Below are 23,132 nucleotides of genomic sequence, written 5' to 3' on the forward strand. Positions count from 1 at the left end.
ATCAAGTCTATTACAACACAGAATAAGAAAACAATGCTGAGAATTGTGTCTGATATCAGCGCTTCTCAGAGAGGCAGTCCACAACAAGATGAAGAACTGGTGTCAGAATGGAAACCAACACACAGCTTCCTACATTGAGAAGGTCTTGCGGTGAAAAACAAACCAGCTGAACTGAACTGTGTCCTTAGTGATATGGTTGGTTTATAGTCTACTACAAGCTCCTTATCTCATCACAGATGATGTGATAACCACTGGCGATGACCACTGGCTAGAGGACAGCAGTAAAAGCATGAAGATACCTTTCAACCCCAAATATGGTTAGGGGTTGCTTAGGCACACCTGTTCCCCAAATATGTCATGATGATAGACAAAGACATCAGAGAAGGTAATAGTTCCTTTGTCCAGAATGCATTTCATAGTACAGTCTAGATCTAGGACCATTTTTAAGGGGAATAATGACATTCCAGAAGTCATCCAACAATGCCTGATTTATGGGGCATAAATTTTGGGCGAATAAAAGAGAAGCTATTTTTAAAGTACTAACAGTGCACAGTATAGTAAAGCACTATATAAATAAATAAATAATTTTATTACTACTGTATCATCATCTGGTACCAGGTGCCTATGCTAAGTGAGAAATGTGAAGAATCTAGAGGTTTCCAGCTTGAAGTAAAGAAAACTTGGAGGGAACACGAGTCCCTATGTTCAAAGAGCTTTCATGTCGAAGAAATAGACCCATTTGTTCATTTTTTTTTCTTTTTTTTCTTTTTTTTTTTTAAGATTTTATTTATTTATTTGACAGACAGAGATCACAAGTAGGCAGAGAGGCAGGCAGAGAGAGAGGAGGAAGCAGGCTCCCCGCCGAGCAGAGAGCCCGATGCGGGGCTCGATCCCAGGACCCTGGGATCATGACCTGAACCGAAGGCAGAGGCTTTAACCCACTGAGCCATCCAGGCGCCCCTGTTCATTTTTTTTTCATTTGTTCATTTAACTGGGAGATCTTTTTGAGCGGTCACTGTATTTCCAGACTGTTTTCCAGGTACTTGAGAAGATTGTGTGGGCAAGAATAATGAGGTTCTGGGTCTCATGGGTGGGGATGGTTATAAGACCATACATAAAAATAAAAATAATTTCAGAAGAAAGCAAGACAAGGTAAGAAGATGGGGTGGGGATTGGGAGATGACTTTTCCAGACTGGGTAGTCAGAAGTCCCCTCACTGAGGTGGTGATGTTTGAGTTGAGTCCTGAAAGACAACAAAGGCAGCCACATGGAGATAGATCTAGGGTAGGAGGGATCTAGGAAGAGGATCAACAAACATCACTCAAGGTGGTAAAGCTCTTGGCAGGCAGATGTTAGCTAAATAAAAGAAAGTTAGTTTTAACAATATAAGGGAGAGTTTTTAAAAACAACCTTTTCATTTTGCAACAGTTTTAGATTTACAGAAAAATTATGAAGATAGTATGGAGTGCTTTACTATAACCCACTTACAGAATCTCCTGTAATTTTTTTTTTTAAGATTTTATTTATTTATTTGACAGAGAGAGATCACAAGTAGATGGAGAGGCAGGCAGAGAGTGAGAGAGAGAGAGAGGGAAGCAGGCTCCCTGCTGAGCAGAGAGCCCGACGCAGGACTTGATCCCAGGACCCTGAGATCATGACCTGAGCCGAAGGCAGCGGCTTAACCCACTGAGCCACCCAGGCGCCCCCAGAATCCCCTGTAATTAACATTTAATATTTGTGTGGTACATATGTCACAATTAATGAACCAGTACTGATACATTATTATTAAATAAAGTCCATACTTTATTTAATTTCTTTAGTTTTTACCTAATGTCCATTTTCTGTTCCAGGAACCCATCCACCGTGCCATATTGCATTTAGTAGTTATAATTCCTTTGGTTACTTTCAGTTTGACAGTTTCTCAGACTTTCCTTGTGTTTGACAACCCGGAAAGTTTTGAGGACTGTTATTCCCATATTTTATAAAATGCCTCAGGTGGAATTTGTTTTATGTTGTTCTCATTATTACACTGTGGTTGTGGATTCTTAGGTAGAAGACCACAGAAATAAAGTACTGTTTCCTTGCATCAAATCAAGGATACATACTGTCTGGGACACCTGGGTGGCTCAGTTGGTTAAGCGTCTTCCTTCAGCTCAGGTCATGATCCCAGAGTCCTGGGGTTGAGTCCACCATCAGCTCCTTCCTCAGCGGGAAGCCTGCTTCTCCCTCTGCCTGCTGCTCCTCCTGCTCGTGCACTCATCTCTCTCTCTCTCTCTGACAAATAAATAAATAAAATCTTAAACAAAAAAAAGTACCGTCAAGTGATTTACCACTACTGGTGTTTACCTTGATCACATGGCTGAAGCAGTCTTTGTCAGATTTTTCCACTAGAAAGTGACTCTTGAGGCACCTGGGTGGCTCAGTGGGTTAAAACCTCTGCCTTCGGCTCGGGTCATGATCCCGGGGCTCTGGGATCGAGCCCCGCATCAGGCTCTCTCCTCAGCGGGGAGCCTGCTTCCCTTTCTCTCTCTCTGCCTACTTGTGATCTCTCTCTGTCAAATAAATAAATAAAACCTTTAAAAGAAAAAAAAGGAAAGTGACTCTTTTTTCCTATTCCATGCGGCACTCTTTGGAAGGAAGTCACTACGTGCTGCCCATGCCTAAGGAGTGGAAGTTGAGAACTGCCTCATTGAGATTGGAGTACCTACATAAGTTATTAGAAAGTTTTCTTTAGAGAACATTTGTTCTTCATTTATTTATTTGTTAAATCATTTACTTATATTGTGGAAACATGCATAATTATTTCATACTTCAGGTTATAATCCAACACTAATTTGTTAATTTCATATCTCAGCTTGTTCCAGCTTTGGCCATCTGGAACTCTTCCAGCTGGTTATACCTCTATCAGTGTGGGTTTTGGTGGTGTGTTTGTTTCTTTCTTGAGCACTTCTTTACTTTCTGGCACTATAAGATGCTCATCTTGTATATTTCTTGCCCCAGTCCTAGAATCACCCATTTCTCCAAGTACAGGTAGTCCTGGTTCCTTTTATTGGAGAAAGGAATTGAAAATCAAGCTCTTTATGTTTGTATGTTTGTTACTATGTATGTTTGTATGTTTGTTACTACTATGTATATTTGTTGCTACTGACGGATTGTTGCTTTTACACCCTCTTGGCTGGTAGAGCAAGATACATGTGTGTGTACTAACTTGGATATATACACATATTTATAAATATTTCTATGTGTAACCATCTGAATCTATATTGAAAAAAAAAACATGGATTCATAGTGATATCTTTAACTTTAATCTATTACCACATGGCTCTTTCTAGACCTCCATTTGCTTACCTGTAACTTCCCACTTCAACCGAGAAACCTGGCTCCCACCATCTGCCATCCATTTACTTCATTGTTCAATTGCAATATACATGTATAGTGCTATTAGAATTATGAATGTGTGCTCTTCTGGGAAACAAGTTTATCAGCCAGAATACAGTGCTTCTGTGTAGTTAGATGGCTGTTAGTCTTACGGACTCCACTTGTTTCCAAAGTTACTTAGGTCAGCACCTTTCCCCCCTCAACACCTTCAAGTAAAGGTGCTTTGTATATTTGTAATACAATTGGATTGTTTTGTCAGTCTGCATTCCATCCTGGGATCTCCTGATCTCCTAAGTGATTTTTCTTTTATACATGAAAGTTCACTTTGATGCTGTAAAATTCTATGGGTCTTGACAAATGTGTAGTGTCATGTTTCTGCCATTACAGTATCGTAAAGAATAGCTTATGCCCAGGGCACCTGACTGGCTCATTCAGTAGAGCATGCAACTCTTAGTTTTGAGTTCATGAGTTCGAGCCCCACGTTGGGGGTAGAGTTTACTTAATTAAAAAAAAGAAGAAGAAGAAGAAGAAGAAGAATAGCTCATGCCTTAAAAAAACAAACAAACAAACAAAAAAAAACCCATGAAACCGTGCTTCATGTATTAAGGTTTATTGAGGTATAACACTTGAGAATTGTTAAGGAGAGAAAGCAAGATTGGGCAGGAGAGCCTTCAGACTGACTAAGTCTCTGCCAAGCCACTGAGGAGCTCCAAAGCAAACATTGTCCACTAAGAGGAGTGCCATGTTGGGCAGAAATGGTCAGGTCTTTATACCACCGCTTTGCTCAGCCATTCTCTGGGACCCAGAGAAGACTGAAAAGCTGAGGCAGATCCTGAAGGCACTAACAGCTGGAGGTTATCAGCCAACCACGTTCCTTGAAGCTGGTTGCTAAGTCCTTTCTTGGAAAGGGATCTGAGTGCTGCAATTTTTCGCCTGCCAAAAATATCTCTGAAAATTGCAAGCAGAGATTGGCTGACCATTGGTCATGATTCTCAAGCAGAGGATTCCTGAATCAGGTGGAATTTGGAATCAGATTGATCATTGGCCCCTTTCAGCTCTTGGGACCTATGACTGTCCTTCAGCGTGCTTTGATGCAGGCAATGTGGGTATTGTGTTTCTCGCATTCATTTCACCTTGCTCAAGCGTCTGTTTCCCTTCTTGCATTTCTTATGCCCTGTTCCATCCTAGAGGTAGGATTGGTCCCTTCCTCCTGGGGACTACTCATGGGGAAGAGCCACTAGTGCCATGAGCCACTAGTGCCACCCATACTTTTGGATCCCAGATGCTCAAGAAAATGGTTATAGTATCAATAGCCATGTGGATCACGGAGTTGAATGCAGATAAAAAAAACTTACGAGCCCAGGCAAGAAAGTTGAAAAATTCAAAGCTGAGACTACTCAAAGCAAATCCTGGTCTGATACCACCCCTCCCCGGAGCACAGAAAAAGGTAGACAAGAGCACTCCCTGCTGATCAGTGCACATACTACATCTGGCCAGGGGTCCTATTTTTATATTCTTCCATCCTCACTCCCATGGGAGCCCTGGATTTTCACCCGCAGGTTCAGAATCATTGCAGTGCAGTTCTGGTCTTTCTCTGTAGGAAAGTGGAAGACTCAGAGACTGCTTGAGGAAAAGGTGGCTCTGAGGTTTGGTTCTACCTGCATTTAAACTTCTTTGTATTCTTTTGTGAAAAGCCTGTTTTATTCTTGTAACTTGGCAGCTCCGGCTGGCTCACAAATGTCCTAAGATAAATAATTAAGGTCCCGACATGCCCTCGAAGGACACTCTTAACTTCTAAGCCAAAGAACATTTTATATTTACTTTGTCTCGCTTTAAAGATTTTCTTTGAATGTTTGCTTCTGCTTTGCAGCATTTTTAGGCTCCATACATCCTGGTGGTTTGCCCAGTCAGAAAACAGTAGTAGTTGTTTTTTTTTTTTTTTTTTTAATATTTATGCTGTTATTTTGGTACAACGAACCATCATATTGACTTTTAATTCCAAATTTAATGCGCACAAGTTAAAGCATTTCCTTGAACCCAGACCCTCAAGACTCTTGCCAACTTTCTTTCTTTCTTTTTTTTTTTCTATCTTCCTTTTCATTTATTGGTGCAATGACTAACGTTGGAGCCTGCTGGGTCAGAGAATAGAAATACAGTATACTCACCCTACTCTCCAACCCTCAGCACTAGACAGTGGGGTTGGAATCCATGTTTAAATACCCAGAGGTTGGGGCACCTGGCTGCCTCAGTCGGTAAAGCATGTGATTCTTGATCTCAGGGTTGTGAGTTTGAGCCCCACGTTAGATGTAGAGATTACTTAAAAACAAATACCCAAAGGTTTCTCCAGGTCTCTACCCCTGAGTTAGCTGAGACCCAAAAAAGTACCAAGAGTTAATGTTCTAAGACGCTCAAGGTTACTGGGTCCAGGATGTTTGAATTACAGGCAGGTTCTGTCTCTGAAGACAATGTCAGGGCACAAAAAAAATATCCTGCTTTAAAAACAAAATCAATAGAAAGCACACAAAGGGCATAGTCCCAGAACCATTATGTAGGAATAGAAATGACAAGTAAATGAAATAAAAACAAAAGAAGGTGTTTTTTTAGGTTATTATTATTATTTTTTTAAGTGCTTTCATTGTTCTCCTGGAGAGTACAGATTGAGACTGTGAACTTGGCAGCTGTTCCCGCAGTAGGAGGGCAGAATCACAGGTCTGAAGCACAAACTTTCCTCTGGAAACTGCCCACTTATTATGGATGACAGTTGTATCACCTTGAATCGGGGAACAAAGACTGTGTGTGTGTGTGTGTGTGTGTGTGCATGCGCGCACGTCAGAAGTCAGCTTTGCTAGTGCAAAGTGTAAGGGAACTGTGATACACAAAATGGGAGAACTGTAGAGGAATTTCTGAGAATTAGCCTTAGGCAAAAGGCATTTGGCTGGAAACTTGCACTGAAAACCTACCTTGTAAATAAGCATGTGACTTTCACCTGACTTAATTTTCTTCAGTCCCAAGGGCTCCAGTCGGAGCAAAGGTCCTGGTCTGGGTTGCTGGCATGTTCACTCTTCAGGGTAAACTGAGAATAAATTCAAAGACTTCACCAAAGGTAATTTCTTTCTTTGACACTGAGTATAACTGGGATGGTTTTTGAAGTAAAACGTTCATATTTTCTAATCAAAGTAATAGATATGTAATCTTTGTATTTGGATCAAGTGTGAATGAAGGAAGTAAGAAGCGAGGGAAGAACAAAGGACTGGGCAGGGTGGGGATGTCTGAGTCCTGGTTGCAGGTTTGGCACTTGTCTCTGTAACCTTGGGCAAGTCTCAAGTGTATCAGGGCCTCGGTTCTCTCATATTAATAAAAGAAGCTGAAACTAGATGACCTCTGAGATCCTTTCCAGCTCTGTTCTAGAAATCAGTCTTAGTTTTAACTTTTTTGTTGAGTTTAGGCAGTGCAGTAACAATGATGTGAGGCGGAATTAGGGTCAACAGGGTCATTGTGAGGCTGGAGGAAGGTGTCAGGCAACTCATGCCTTCCGCAACATTGTTGCAAAGGTGAATTCAGAGTAAGATAGACATCAAGGTAGGTGTCCCTGTGTTTTTGTTGAATGAATGAGTGAATGAATAAATGAATGCATAGATAAATGAATCTCTCAGGGCAGGATTGAGGAAGAGAATGGAAACATTTGGTTGGAGGAAGTTTATTTGGGATAAAGCACAGATTTGCGTGGGTGGCAGTGATGGCTGGGGCAGGTTTTATGGACGCATTCAGCAGAAGCTACACTTCAGCCCTACGAAGCATTAGGGTTAGGGGCTAATTTACACAAACTCTTTTTTTTTTTTTTTAAGATTTTATTTATTTATTTGACAGAGATCACAAGTAGGCAGAGAAGCAGGCAGAGAGAGAGAGGAGGAAGCAGGCTCACTGCTGACCAGAGAGCCCGATGCAGGGCTCGATCCCAGAACCCTAGGATCATGACCTGAGCCGAAGGCAGAGACTTTAACCCACTGAGCCACCCAGGCGCCCCCACAAACTTTTTTTAATTAAGATTTTATTGATTTATTTGAGAGAGAGAAAGAGATGGGGGAGGAGCAGAGGGAAAGGGACAAGCAGACACCCCGCTGAGCATTGAGCCATTCTCAGGGCTCAATCTCACAACCCTGAGATCATAACCTGAGCTGAAACCAAGAGTTGGATACTTAACCGACTGAGCTACCAAGATGCCCCTAATTTACACACACTCTTTATCTAGAAAGCAGGTGGAATGATTGCTGGTAGGGTCACTCAGCATTACCACTCTTCCAGTACAGATGGTTTGACTACAGGGTTATAGGACTTTTTTTCCTCCATAATTTAATGACCAGAATATAATTAGGATTTGCTTGGCAGAAATCTGAAATATTCGTGGTTAAGCAATATGTAAGTTTATTTTTTCTCTCATATAAAAGGTCTGTAGGGCAGACTTAGGGGCTCCGTGGTATCATGAATTCAGGCTCCTTCAACATCAGGAAGTATGGCCACATGAACCGAGCTATCCCATCTACATACATTCCAGCCTGCAGGGAAAAGAAAGAGCCAAAAAGAGCTCACTACCTATCTTAGTCTCTTTAGGCTACTATAACAAAATAACAAAATATCATAGATTGAGTAGCTTATACATTTATTTCTCACAGTTTTGGAGGCTGAAAGTCCAAGAGCAGGGTGCCGGCAAAAGGTGAGGCTCTCTTCAGAGTCATTAGCCAGTGCTTTCTAGCTGTTGTCCTCAAATGGTGGAAGGGACAAGGAATCTCTCTGGAGCATCTTATAAGGGCACCAATCTCATTCATGAGGGCTCTATCCTCATGAGTTAAGCACCCCCCCCCAAAGTTTCCATCTCCTAATATCATCACTGTTGGGGATTATTCAACATACGAATTTGAGGGAGACACAAACGTTCAGCCCATAATACCTCCCATTAAGGATACTTCATGTAAGTTGAACTTAGCACTTTCATCTTTTTTCGAATTGACCCAAACTTAGTTACATGGCCATCCCTATATGCAACGGAGACTGGGAAATGTAGTTATTATTCTTAATGGCTAAAAGTCAGGGTTGTTTCTTATTTGTTTGTTTTACTAAGAGAGAAGAGAAGAACACATATTAGGGAATATTAGTCTCTGTCACCTTAAGATATTACAGATTTAGTGCAATTATGCTTCCATTGCTCAATGCCCTTAAAATTGTCTTCAGGGCACATAGGAAATTATTTTCGGTATTCTAGATGAGTCTTCATCCTGTGGAGGTGGATTTGATTTTTGAAACTCGGTCACTCAGGACTACTGTGATGAGTAAGGTGGGTGATAAAGCTGAGAATTACCATCCCATAAGAAAAATATATGGGCTTCTACCTCTGGATATTATGGACCATTCTGGGTATTATGACCATCCTTGCAGAAACTAACTCTAAAACCTGGATATCATATATAAAGTGACTACCAGAAGGTACTGAAGAGGAAACAGAAATAGATTCTGGTGTGGCATGAGTTTGAGTAATTTTGGTTGATCTAACTTAAAGTTTGTTATTCTCTCATTTAACATACCATTTGGTAGTTAAGTCCATCTGTTAAATTTTTTTCAGAAATTTGCACTTTTCATCTCCAGAATTTGCATGAAGAAGTACATTATTAACTTTAAATGGGCTATGATAAGTTAAGGATGTATTTGTAATTTATAGGTCAACTGATAAAATAAGAATGCAAACACTGTAGCTAAAAGGCCATCAATAAAACAAAAATGGAAGAATTTATGAAATATTAAAGTAGTATTTTTAAAAAGTCAAGAAATGGGAAATGGAGAAGCAAAGAAAAAAGTAGGAAACAAAAATATAAAATCATAGAACCAGGGCACCTGGTTGACTCAGTCGGTTAAGTGCCTGCCTTTGGCTCAGGTCATGATCCCAGGGTCCTGGGATCAAGCCCTGAGTTCGGCTCTCTGCTCAGCAGGGAGCCTGCTTCTCTCTCTGCCTGCCACTCCCCTTGCTTGTGGTCTCTCTCTCTCTCTCTCTCTGTCAAATAAATAAATAAAATCTCTAAATAAAATAAAGCAAAATGATAGATCCCAACGCAACTATATCAATAATTACATTAAATGTTAATAACCTAAACACTCCAATCAAAAGACTAAAATTGATGATTCTTTTTAAATGGATTGAAAAGGCTAAATGTAACACCTCAGTGAAAAAGATATATAGATGACAAATAAACATATGAAAGATGTGCTACATCGTATGTCATCAGGAGTCTACAAATTAAAAGAAAGAGATACCACTGCATGCCTATCAGAATGGCGAAAATTCAGAACACCGGTGACGCTAAATGCTGGTGAGGATGTGGATCAACAGGAGCTCTCATCTTGCTGGTAGGAGTGCAAAATGGTCCAGCCCCTTTGGAAGATAGTTTGGTAGTTCCTTACAAATAAATGATATGATCCAGCAAAAACTTTGCTTGGTATTTACCCAGATTAGTTAAAAACTTTTGTACAAACAAACATCCTCACATGACGTTTATATCAACTGTATTCATAATTGCCAGAGATCCCCTGAGTAACCAAGATGTCCTTTAGTCAGGGAATGGATAAACTGTGGTACCTCCAGGCAAGGAATATTATTCAGGGCTGAAAAGAGTTAAGTTATCAAGCCGTCAAAAAGACATGGAGGAACCTTAAATGCACTAAATAAGACATGCCAGTCTGAAAGGCTACATACTGTTCGACCCTATTATGATGTTCCAGAAAACGCAAAACTACAAAAACAGTAAAAATATCTGATTGCCAGGGAAAGGGGTGGTAGGATGAATAGGCAGCCCACAGGAGGTTTTTAGAGGAGTGAAACTATTCTGTATGATCCTACAATGGTGGATACATGTTATTATATGTTTGTTAAAACTCATGGAATGTACAATACAAAGTGTGAGTCCTACTGTAAACCATGGGCTTTGGGTGACAATGATGTCAGTGTTGGTTGTAACATATGTACCACTCTGTTGTGGGATGTTGATATTGGGGAGGGTGTGTGTGTTTGGGGGAAGGGGGTACAAGGGAACTCTCTACACTTCCTGCTCAGTTTAACTGTGGACCTAAAATTGCTTTAAAAAATAAAGTCTATGGGGCGCCTGGGTGGCTCAGTGGGTTAAGCCTCTGCCTTCGGCTCAGGTCATGATCCCAGGGTCCTGGGATCAAGCCCCACATTGGGCTCTCTGCTCAGCAGGGAGCCTGCTTCCTCCTCTCTCTCTGCCTGCCTCTCTGCCTACTTGTGATCTCTGTCTGTCAAATAAATAAAATCTTTAAAAAAAAAATAAAGTCTATTTAAAAAAACAAATAGACATACTTTAAATATAAAGACTGAGACAGATTTAAAAAAAATAGATGGCTAGAAAATGATATATCATGTAAATAGTAAGTATGAGAAGGCTGGAGTGGCTATATTACTATCAAACAAAAGAGATTTCGAAACAAAATGTATTACCAAAGATAAAGAAGGGCACTTCAGAATAATGAAACTTTAGTTAGTCAAAGTGACATAAAAATCACAAATTTGTCTCTGCTCAATAACAGCTTCAAAATATATGAAGCAAAAATTAACAGAATTAAAGGAAGAAATATGTAATCATAGCTGGAGATTGTAATGTCTCCCAGAAATTGATAGAGTAAACAAACAAAAATCAGCAAAGACAGAAAATACTATCAACCACATTGACCTAGTTGACATTTACAGAACAATTCACCCAAGAACAGCTAAATGTATATTCTTTGCAAGTGTACATGATATGTTTACCAGGATAGACATATTCTGGACCATAAACAAGTCTCAGAAAATTTTTTTTAAAAGATTCTAGTGTCAGTAAATTTTAAATTTGTTCTTTGACCAAAATTAAATTAGAAACAAGAACAGTAAGATAACTAGGAAAGTCATAAATATTTAGAAATGATGCACTTTAAATATTCAATAAGTTAAAGAAGAAATGAGAAGATATTAGAAAATATTTTGTACTGAATGATAATAAAGGTTTGAGGGATATGTTAATTCATACCTAGAGGGAAATAAGATAGCTCTGAATGCCTATGAGATAAAAGAATGCTCTTAAGTCAATTTTTCACCTTTCCATCTAAGTTTCCACCTTTAAAAATTAGAAAAAGGAGCAAATTAAACACAAAGCAATCAGAAGGAAGGAAATAATGAAGATAAGACAGAAGTCAATGAAATAGAGAACAGGGAAAAAAGGGAAAAATTAATAAAACTAAAAGTTGGTCATTTGAAAAAAACTAATAAAATTGATAAATCTCAATTGCAGCTGACCAAGGAAGAAAGAAAGAAAAAAAAGAAAGAAATTGCCATATCAGTAATGAAAGAGAGGACTCCATTACAGATCCTTCAAACATTAAAAGAACACTCCATCATTATTATTTTTTTAATTTTTAAAGATTTATTTATTTATCTGGGGGAGAGGGGCAAAAGGAGAAAATCTTCATGCAGAGTCCCGCTGAGCACAGAGTCTGACTCAGGGATGATCTCACTACCCATGAGATCATCCCTGAGTCACTACCCATGAGATCATGACCTGAGCCAAAACCAAGAGTCAGATGCCCAACCAACTGAGGTGCTAGCCAGGTGCTCCAAATCCTCCATTATTAGTAATCTGAGCATCTTTTGCCATTAAATGTGACCATTTAGGTGAAATGGACCCATTCTGGAAAAGATATAAATTACAAAGCTGACTCAAGAAGAAACAGAATGGTTGAATAGCCTTATGACAAAGAAATGAGATTTGGAATTTAACATTCTGACAAAAAAACTTCTGGGTCAGATGGTTTCACTGGTGAATTCTATTAAACATTTAAAGAAGAAATAATACCAATCCTACAAAAACTCTTCCAGAAAATAAAGGAGGAGGAAATACTTTCCAACATGTTTTGTGATTTACTATTATCTTGCTTTCAAAATCAGATGAAAACATGTTAAGAAAGAAAACTACAGATCAACATGCCTCACGAATATAGATGCAAAAATCCTCAACAACGTATTATCAAATCAAATCTAGCAGCATATCAAAAGATTATATGCCACAATCAAGGGACAATGCAAGTTTGGCTTGATATCTGAAAATCAATCAATGTAATTCAACAAATTAATAGGAGGAAAATAATATGATCATTTAATAAGTACAGAAATATAATTTTTTGAAATTGAGTACCTTTTATCATTAAAAAAATCTTGGCAAATTATAAATAAAAGCAAACTTCCCAACTTGATTAAGGCAATCTACAAAAGATGACAGCTAATGTCATGCTACAATGTGAACAATTCAATGCTTTCTACCTAAGATCAGGGAAAAGACCAAGATGTTAGCTCTAACGACTTTTATTTAATATTGCATGGAAGTGCCTAGTCAGAGCTAGGCACTGCTATACAGAGTATAAAGAAAGAAGTAAAACTAACTTTATTTGCAAGTGACATACAGAAAACCCTAAGGAATCCACAAAAAAACTATTAAAAATAATAATGAATTTGGCAAGGTTGCAGGATACAATATATAGTAATCAATTTTATTTCTCCATTTAAAATAGCATAAAGGAATTAAATAACATTTTCCTTGTTGTGGAAGGAAAAAAAAAAAAAACAGCATAAAGGGATGCCTGGGTGGCTTCTTCAGTTAAGCATCTGCCTTTGGCTCAGGTCATGATCCCAGAGTCCTGGGATCAAGCCCCACATGGGGCTCCCTGCTCAACAGGGTGTTTGTTTTTCCCTCTCATTCTGCCTCTCCCCACTGCTCATGCTTTCTCATTCTCTCTTTCTCAAATGAATAAATAGAATCTGTAAAAAAAAACAAAAACAAAAACAAAAAAAACTTAAAAATAGCATAAAAATCTTTAGGAATAAATTTAGCAAACAAAGTATAAGACCTATAGATTGAAAACTATAAAACATTATGGGAAGTTCAAGATCTCCATAAACAGGGCTATACCAAGTTCATGGATTAGAAGCCTCAATGTTGTTAAACTATCAGTCCTCCTTAAATTAGTCAGTAGATTTAGTGTAATCCCTATGGAAATCCAGACAAGGTGTTGTTGTTTTGTTTTTTTTTAAGAAATCTACAAATTTATTTTAAAGTTTTTATGGGAGGACAACTGAGAATAACTAAAACTAGAAAAAAGAGAACAGTGTTGGAGCACTTACGCTACCTAATTTCAAGAAAAATATATGGCTCTTGGGGCACCTGGGTGGCTCAGGGGGTTAAAGCCTCTGCCTTCAGTTCAGGTCATGATCCCAGGGTTCTGGGATCGAGCCCCGCATGGGGCTCTCTGTTCAGCGGGGAACCTGCTTCTCCTTCTCTCTCTGCCTGCCTCTCTGCCTACTTGTGATCTCTGTCTGTCAAATAAATAAAATCTTAAAAAAAAAAAAAAGAAAGAAAGAAAAATATGTGGCTCTTGCAGAAAGACTATGTGGCCCTTACTAACAATATGGAGTAAACCTAATTTTATCCTTTTGGCTTATAAATTAGCATTTCAGTAACTTCCAAAAACGGAAAGGTGGTGCAACTCTGAGATAAGCATGTGATTTCCCAGGATGGCTACTATGAAGGGTAACAATCATTTGGCATGATTGCTGAGGAGGGAAACCCATGTTGAACATAAGCTTTGTGATCAAGACAGAACTGGGTTTAAATACTGGACACACTACTTACCTCTCTAAACTCCAGTTTCTTCATCTTAAAATGGGATGCACAGTGTAAAAATTAAGGAAATACAGTACAGAGGCTAAGCTCTGTGTTATAACTCCTGAGCTAACCTACCTGGCTTCTACGCCTAGCTCTGCCGTTTTGTAGCTGTGTGGCCTTGGGAATGTTTAACCTTCCCCTGCTTCACTTTACTCATTTGTAAACTGAGGATACTAAAGTTCCTTTAACATTGTAATGGACATTAAATGAGTGAATAAATCTAAAGCATTCCAAACAGTCTGACATATAAAAAGTACTCAAAAAACTGTTACCTACTGTTGTTATCATTTCCCTGTATTATGAGGACTAAGTGCGGTCACTTTCATGAAGCCCCAAGCAAAGCCCCCGGTATCTACTAAATGCTGGCTTTCATCCTTCTATGGAGCCCAAGCAGCATTCTAGGGGTAGGGTTTGACATTGACGAGTGTATTTTGCAACATAGGGGGCAATCATAAATTTCCATTTCTTAAATTTTCTTTCTTTGCTCTTTTTTCAATGTTTAAAGAAACGCCTACTGAGAGAATTATAATGCAAAATGGAAACCCTAACACTGGACATCAAATACTACCCTTCCAAGACTCCATCCCAGGCCATAGATCTCCTTTGATCCCAGTTGGCCATCATGTTTAGCAGCCTGCTGCCCAGGGGCTGCAAAATGCCGGCTGCCTCCCTCCTCTCCTCTTCCCTTTCTTCTCCGTCTCTGGGCGTTTTAGGCAGAAACTGCAGGAAACCATAAAACAGTCAGAAGGCTCTCTTCTCCCTTTATTCCATATCAAATATAACAGCAAGTGGTGTCCAGCTGTTATCCTCCTGCCTTCCCCTTGAAGGACAACTCCTCAGCTGTGTGAATAGTTCTGAGCCCCACAACTGGCCTTACTCTCTTGGTCAGTGGGTCAGATGACAGCACGGTCATCCACAACTTATCACAGGCCTTTGAGCACACAACTGCAGAACCACACAGAGGGAGAGGAAGTACTTCCATCTGTTTAATAATTTTCCTCAGAGGAGGACTCGGATTGCATGGTAACCCTTCTATATCTTCATTAGCGATGCTGAACTTTTAAATGTTACGTTCCAACAGAAAATATAAAAAGCCAGAAGAGACATTAGGCAAGAGGATTTGTAGATCAAGAGATCTACAAGGAGACATTAAGCAGAGGATTTGTAGATATCCCAGAGCCTATTCCTCTGTGGGAGATCTGCAGCCAGCTCAGAGATAGGGAAACAGAACTTGGCTTTGCTTCCATGTGAAGGGCCAGTTATAATACACTGGGGGAAAGAGGGCTCTTTGGGTCTCTCAGGTCTATCCTGGGCATTTTCCCTGAAAAGTGGGGAAGTTTCCTAAGTTTACTTCCCAAAAGATAAGACTTCGCCTTCACTGTCTTCACTCCCCTGGGTCTGGAGCCCCAGCTGCCCATGTCTCTGTTCCAATCAAGGCGGCAAAATCAGTAAACACAGGCATCTATGCAGACATGCTCTTTGGCCCCCTATAGACAAACTTTCTCATTATTTTGCAGACTCTTTTCCGCTTCATTGTCTTGCTTTCTCTGCATCACAATGGGGTGTGGGCTTTACTCTTACCTTTTCTTTTAAACAAAAGTGATGTTTAGTAATGTTACCCTGTGCCTTTCTCTGCTAATAATAATAAAACTTCCCCCAACAGCCCACCTTATCTGTCCAGTAGAAAGAAAATTTCCCCTTCCTTCCCTTCCCCTTCTGTTTTCCCCTGGGAAGGATCCACTGGGAATAAAGACCTTTCTCACTAGGAGAGGCTGAGTGCTCCTCTGAAAGGGACCATGGCTCTGACTGGGTTATGTTTGCATTATCAATGGCACTTCAATCACATTGCCAAACTATTCCAGACAGAACATGTGGAGAATGTAAGCTTTTTTTTAATCATCTGCCAAGAGTCAACTTTGCTTCAGCTATTTGAAATCCTTCCCACACGATCTCAATTCCCAGTCTCACTACACTTTTACTAATTAATGTTTATTTTCCCATTCCCCAATACTCTGCCTGTATATGCCTGCAATGTGGCAGCATCAAAACCCTCTGGCTAGGTTAGAGTAAAGATAATGTATAAACAGGAAGTCAAAATTCGACATAAAAAGGGATCCATTGTAAAAAGAAGTCTCCCTTATGAGTTTTCCCACCCTTTCTGGAAACATTAAAATGTAGGCACATACGTCTTTATTGCCTAAAGCTTCCAGTCAAGAACAAAGTTAATATTGAACACCATTCTGTGTGCTTTGCCACAGTCCCATCCATTCATTCATTCATTCATCGAACACTTATAGTGTATAAGGCAGGATACAGGCACTGTTCCAGGTACTAAGCTTGCATAGAGCTTATGACAAGAATTATAGAACTCATATTCTAGTGGAAAGACAGGTAAGTAAAGAAATAATTACAAAATAAGATCGGTAAGTGCTGTGTTAGAGCAATTAACACATGGTGTGGGAACATTGGGGGAGGAAAACGATAACGTGCATTTATCAACAATTATTAGTGTCAGTGATGCACCAGGCAGTGTTGGGGGAACAGGGGAAACAAAACAATTCCCTGTCTTTGCAGAGTTTACATTCTAATGGAAGAAACAGGCAGTAACAAAAAAGATGTACTATCAGGATGCAGGATAGTGTTACAGAATGGAGGTCTGAGTTGGTCTGGAAGGCTAAATAGGTGTTAGCAGAAAAGGGCATTCCAATCTTTGTTGAAAAACAAGCAAAACAAAACACTGGGACGGAGGAGAGATGGCTGGAGAGGAGGGATGTGGGAGATGGGGGTGGGTGAGCGAGGGCATGAAATATTCTGCAAAGGGAGTTATTAGGTATATCATCAGGTGGATCACAGGTGCGACGGGACGATGGGGGCCTTTTTCCCCTAAGACAGAGTTTGGAAGAGAAGTTATTCCAAACTGAATGTCAGAACCAGAGGGACCTTAGAGATAAAAATGAACATACCCCCTCATTTTAGAGATAAAGAAAACAAAGAGTCGCGGAGGGTGAAGTAATTTGTCCCAAGTCACCCAGCTAGTCGTGGGCAGAGCCGGGATAAACCCGTCTCTCCCCACGGCTCTGCCCTGGCCTCGCTCTCCGGAGAAGCTGCGGTGCGGAGGCCGCTAGGAAAGGCAGTCTCGGTCTCGGGATCCCGAGACAGACAGACAGACAGACAGACACACACACACACACACACACACACACCTGCCCCCTACCGGTGCTTCCCTGCAGAGCCGCCCCCCACGCCTAGAGCAGGGACTCCCCCGGCGCCGCCGACCGCCCCGGGGTCGGGCGGGCAGACGCGGACGGCTGGCGGTCCGCGGGGCCCTCAAGGTGCGCCCCGGACTCCCACCCCCTCCACCTGCCTTCGTTCGCCGCCAAGGGACTTCCCTGCTGGGAGTGAGGGGCCCGCATCCCCCCCGGAAGCGTCGCGGGGCCCCGGCGGGAGCCGGGCGCTCAGCATCTCCCGGGGCGGGAGTCCCCGGCCGCCGTGCAGGCCGAGCCCTGCAATTGGCGGCGAAGTTGGCGGCGCCTCCAGCAACGCCCTTTAGCCGGCTTTCCCCGCGGCCGGGACCCTGAGGCCCCGCTCCCCGCCACCCGCCCGCCCCACCACGCCACCGCCCCACCCTTCCTCCCCCGCCCTGCCCCTCCTCCCCGCCCAGGGTCCGGTCGGGCCGACGCGCCGCGGAGCACGGGCGGGCGCAGGCAGGGCGCGGAGCTCCGAGCTATGGGAGGCTCGCACTCTCAGAGCCCGCGGGGCCGCGAGCCGGCCGGGGACAAGCCCCCGACAGCCCGAGAGAGCGCGTGAGTCCCGAGCCCTCCCCGGGGTCGCTGTTGGGGGTTTGCGTGCCAGCCCGGGATGCGAGCGCACGGCGCCTGCCCCTCCGGGGTTGGGAAGCTGGGGCTCCCGCCCGCGCCCGCGGGGACCGGGGGCTCCGGGGTGGGCCTGGTGGGACGTCCCGCCCGGAGCCTGGCCCTGCGGGGTCCCGGGGCGCCCGGCCACGACCCCACCGCGACACAGTCGCGCCCAGGCGGGGCCTCTGCCCTGCTCCTGTTCACGCTGCGCGGGTGGGAGAAGGGGACCCCGAATTTTCCCGAACTCGTCCAAGCAGGAAAACACACGTGTCCTAAAGGGTTCCGAAGTATTCGCGAGACAGCTATTTGCAGGGGGGGTGCAGATAATCAGAAAGGAGCTCGAGGCTCCCGTGATCTGGCCAGTCAGTGCTGGCCTTCGGAGTTCAGGAATTTGGATGCAGTGCTTGCTGCTCCTAAGAACTCCCTCTCTTGTTCGCTCCGAGGGTTTCATGATGATCTCAGAAAAAGGGCTCTATTGTAGCAACAGCAATTAGGCTTTTGTTCTGGGACAAAAACAATTGGGGACACCAAGTAACTGAAATGCAAGCTGCGAAGGAACATTTTTAGAGAACGTGATTTAGAGCAAGTGAGCTGCACAGTTGGAAAGGTGGCCCTGCTTCTCGCCAGAGAGGATGCACTGAGAGCTCCTTGGGAACCCAACAATCATTAAGCTTTTAATTTAAAATAATTTTAGAACGCGTCTGTATCTTGGAGGTGAGGTCATGTTGAGGAATCCGTACTGTATTTTAATTCACCCAATGATGAAGTTTTTTCATTTGAGAAAGATACACTTAGGCTTCGCATGTGTAGCCTGGGCCCTGGGAGGGCTTTTTGCTCATTCTTTGGTCATCTTTTTGGTGATCTTTCCGAGGCAAAGTAGCTTTCTGAATTTCCACATGATAGACATGTTAGTTATGCCTCCTGATGTTTATGGTCACCGAACTTAGTTCAGGAAGCTAATCATATAGATAGCTGAGAATTATCCAGCGTGTAAAATGTGCAAAACACTTACTCTGTTATTTAATCCCCAAGAACATCCAGTTAGTTTCTCTCATTGCCCTCATTTTACTGATGAGAAAACTGAAGGGCAGAGAGATTAAGTGACTTGTCCAAGGTCACTAGAAACCTGAACGCAGTTGGCTGACTCGAGAGCTCTTGCAGCTGCCTTCTACAGGAGAGTTGGGGCTATCTTAGGAAGCCAGCTTTTGTCTCAGCTGGCGGAATACATCTCACTTTTTTTTCTCTAATTCTTCCTCAATAAGGGAGAAATCTGAATTAGCAATGCTTAGTACCTACAAAGAGGAAATTGACAAAGTCAATTTAACCTTTTAAAAAGCAAACACAAGCAGCAGTGTAACATTGAGATGAAGTTAAGAGTTCTGGAAGCATAGAGCCCTGGGTTTAATTCTAGACTCTGCTCCTTAATAGCTGGAGATCTTTTATCTGTTCCTTAACCTCTCTGTGTCTGTTTCCTTATTTGTAAAATGGGAATGAAAACAACGTCCACTTCACATGCTGTTCTGAAGATGACATAAAATCAGGTATATATGAAAGACAAGTTATAGTTTTATCTCTAAGCAATGTATTGTTTTAGTCAAGGATAAAAGTTGACAATTTAATCTTTGTGGACATGTTAACTGTGTAATTTGAAAGTAAAAATTGGAATCATTCACTGCTAGCATGTTGAACTCAGTGCTTTCCTTGTAAGGTTCAGTGGCTAGGGTGAGGAATTTGATTGTTAGATTAGCCAGTGGCTTAGCAATAGATACAAAAGGTCTCTTCCAGTGAGGTTCTTACGTGGACCTTAGATATTTAGCAAAGCTGGCCTAAATATGATCAACATAAAACCCATCTTTGCTCTTCACCTGGGAATACAGCCCAGAGACATCCTTCTCTACTCAACTGAATACATTAAGAAGCACATAAACTCCTGTAGGCGTTATTAGGTCCCAGAGTGTGCAGACCACACTGCAAACCACTTGGTGTGCACCAGGTCAAAGACTAGAAATATGAGACTCCATGCCTGTAATATGAAAAGCTAAATGTATGCCCTTTATCCAAGCCCTGCCTTATTTAGCTGTAGAAGCCACAAGTCTCTACAGGGTCTGAGAGAGTGGGGGATTCATTGTTAATGTCACCCGGCCGCAGATTTCCTGCCGGACATGTGGCTGTTGTGGATAACACTGACCTCAAGGAAGTCTCCTACTCAAGCCTTTTCAGTTGCATTTTCAAAATCTATTGTTCCTTAAAAAAATAAATAAATACATGAAAATCCCAGAAGGAAAGCGTTACTACGGGCCTTTGTCTTTTGAGGGAGAAATTATGTTTCAGGATGGTCACCATTAATATTGCAGAATAATTTAATCAACTATTAAAATTAACCAGATAACTCCCTCATAGCAGAACTCTATCGTGAAATATAAAGAAGTATGGATGTACATGAAAAGAAATGTCTGGCTTTTGTTTGTTTGTTTGTTTTCCCGAGTTCCTGTGCACAGTCTGGCTGAAGAAATGCCCAATTTTAAGATTATGCTCATTACAATTAAAAATTTTAGCCGTCTACCTTCCCCAAACCCAAGGAAACAAAATTGCTGGCTTTGGTAAGAAGCAGGGGAGATTTTACTTCATTTCTTCAGGGAGGCTGCACGATATGGTGATTAGGAACAGAACCTATCGAGCGAGGCAGACCTGGGTGGGCATCCCAGCTAGCTTGCCTACTAGCTTAGCTTGGGAAGCCTTGGAAAACAATCACTTAATTCTTCTGTGGGGCAGAATTTCTACATCTTTAACATGCCACTAATCGTGGGGCACCTGCGTCATTCAGTCTGTTGAGCAGCCACTCTTGATTTTGGCTCAGGTGGTGATCTCAGGGTTGTGAGGTCAAGCCCAGAGTCAGCTTGAGATTCTCTCCCTCTGCAACAACCCTCCCCGCAACTTGTGTGGACACATGCGCTCTCCAATAAATCTTTAAAAAATAAATAAGTAAATAAGTAAAATGACAGTAGCTGTTAACTACTTTTTGAAGTGGTATGTATCAGTGCAGCACACAGTACTTGCTAAGAGCCCCTACCTGAGTTATTACAATGTTTCTATGTAAATGCACCTATAAACCAGAGGCTATGCTGGGCTCTTTGGGATATATATTTTTGAAGAAGGCAGGGTCTTTTCTGAAGGGAAGGTTGACGTGTGTCCTAGTTCAGCAAGGCCTCTTAGAGAAGAAGCAAGACCATAAGTCTCTTGAGTTAATTTTTTTTTCTCAGTTAATTTACATTTTCCAGAAAGAGCACTATCCAGAGGATGGATGTGTGTTTGGGAATATGGCAGTTTGGTGAGATGTTTGAAACCTCTGATTCCTTAGGTGGTTGGTTTTGGCAGATTTGTGGAGAGATTTGAAGAATGACATAAACAGAGCCTGTTATTCATTAGGGAATCCAGCGTGTGACTAATTCATCTACAGCTTGTTGAACTTGTCTGCCTGGAATGCAAGATATGCACCTGCTGTCAATCCTTACTAAATTTCTAGACCAATCTTTGTTTGCATTTGAACATCATCATGGGATAGGACAGTGGCACTGTTAGGAGGAGTTTCTAAGGTCTGGAGTGGTTTTGCCATGGGCCTTCCTGATCACGTGAATTAATTACAGGTTCTACAAGGTTCTAGTGAATTGCAAAATCAGCAACAATTAAACTCAAGTGCCTCTTGATGGGCAAGTCACCTGACCTGAAAAGGAAGCTCTGGCTTTGAGGTTTTAGACACACAGGATTCAAAATAAGTAAATTTGGGAAATAATATTTCTGAAAACCATTGCAATTTTTCTTGTCATTAAAAATATTTAAGTTCCCGGGGCACCTGGGTGGCTCAGTGGGTTAAGCCTCTGCCTACGGCTCAGGTCATGATCTCAGGGTCCTGGGATCAAGTCCCGAATCAGGCTCTCTGCTTGGCAGGGAGCCTGCTTCCTCCTCTCTCTCTCTCTGCCTGCCTCTCTGCCTACTTGTGATATTTCTCTGTCGAATAAATAAATAAAATCTTTAAAAAATATATTTAAGTTCCCAATTGCTATAGATATTTTTAAAATACCCATGTTTAAATGGCTCCATCCCTTGTGAGGAGCAAGCAGAAAAGGAAATGGTCAGAATTGGAAAGACAAGGGGATTATTTGTGTGTATATGTTGAGTTCAGTGATCACAACTTCTAGACCCTGAGGGTAATTCAGATAGTAACAAGGTTAATAAGGGAAGAAAAATCTCTCTCTGAAAAATCATTAAAAGATAAAGTAGTTGGTCTATCAAGGATTGAAACTCTAAGGAGGTTCAGGTATAATTTTGTTCCACAATTTCTTCCCTCTTTTCAATACTGTGCCCCACCTCCACTTCCACCCACAGCTTCTCCCAGCTGGTACCTGTTTGTACTAAAAATCAAGAAGAGAAGGGGCACCTGGGTGGCTCATTTGGTTAAGCATCCAACTCTTGAGTTCGGCTCAGCTTGTGATCTTGGGGATCCAGCCCCGAGTTGAGCTCTGAGCCCAGCCAGGAGGTGTAATGTCTGAGTTGGTTTGTAGACAGTGGGCTGCAGGGTGCAAGAATTTGTTAACCCAAGGTCAGGAGATGAACTGGCCGCATCCAAATGGCCACAGGACGTGGAGGCCCATCTTCTGAGGAAGCTCACTCAGGCTCGCGGGGCGTTTTTTTTTCTTGTGGTGAAATACACATAACATAAAATTGACCATTTAAATCATTTTTAAGTGTTCACTTAAAATGAAGTGGCATTGGGCGCCTGGGTGGCTCAGTGGGTTAAGCCGCTGCCTTCGGCTCAGGTCATGATCTCAGGGTCCTGGGATCGAGTCCCGCATCGGGCTCTCTGCTCAGCAGGGAGCCTGCTTCCCTCTCTCTCTCTCTCTCTGCCTGCCTCTCTGTCTACTTGTGATCTCTCCCTGTCAAGTAAATAAATAAAATCTTAAAAAAAAAAAAAAATGAAGTGGCATTAAGTATGTTCACAGTGTTGTGTGACCATCACAAATACCCATTTCCAGGCCTTTCTTGGCATCCCAAACAGAAACTCTGCACCCATTAAGCAATAACTCCTCATCCTCCCCTCTCCTAGCCATTGGTAACCTTTATTCTGCTTTCTGTCTCTATTGCCTATTCTGGGTCC

At 41.9% G+C, this 23,132-nt stretch overlaps 1 protein-coding gene across 4 annotated transcripts in view; it reads left to right on the forward strand.

Annotated features, from left to right (window-relative positions):
• The first annotated feature begins 17,804 nt into the window (after window positions 1-17,804).
• The window catches only part of TACC1 (transforming acidic coiled-coil containing protein 1), an 84,246-nt gene continuing 78,918 nt past the window's right edge, over window positions 17,805-23,132 (forward strand). For 2 of the 4 annotated variants that reach the window (XM_032837932.1, XM_032837934.1), the window contains exon 1: window positions 17,806-17,929. In XM_032837932.1, coding sequence (XP_032693823.1) covers window positions 17,853-17,929 — 77 coding nt within the window. In that variant the 5' untranslated portion in view covers window positions 17,806-17,852. Of the gene's footprint in view, window positions 17,930-23,132 lie in introns of all 4 variants that reach the window. The other 2 variants (XM_032837930.1, XM_032837939.1) reach the window with 2 other exon arrangements.

Source organism: Lontra canadensis, unplaced genomic scaffold (assembly GCF_010015895.1).
Source record: "Lontra canadensis isolate GAN:19392208 unplaced genomic scaffold, GSC_riverotter_1.0 scaffold101, whole genome shotgun sequence".
NCBI lineage: Eukaryota > Metazoa > Chordata > Mammalia > Carnivora > Mustelidae > Lontra > Lontra canadensis.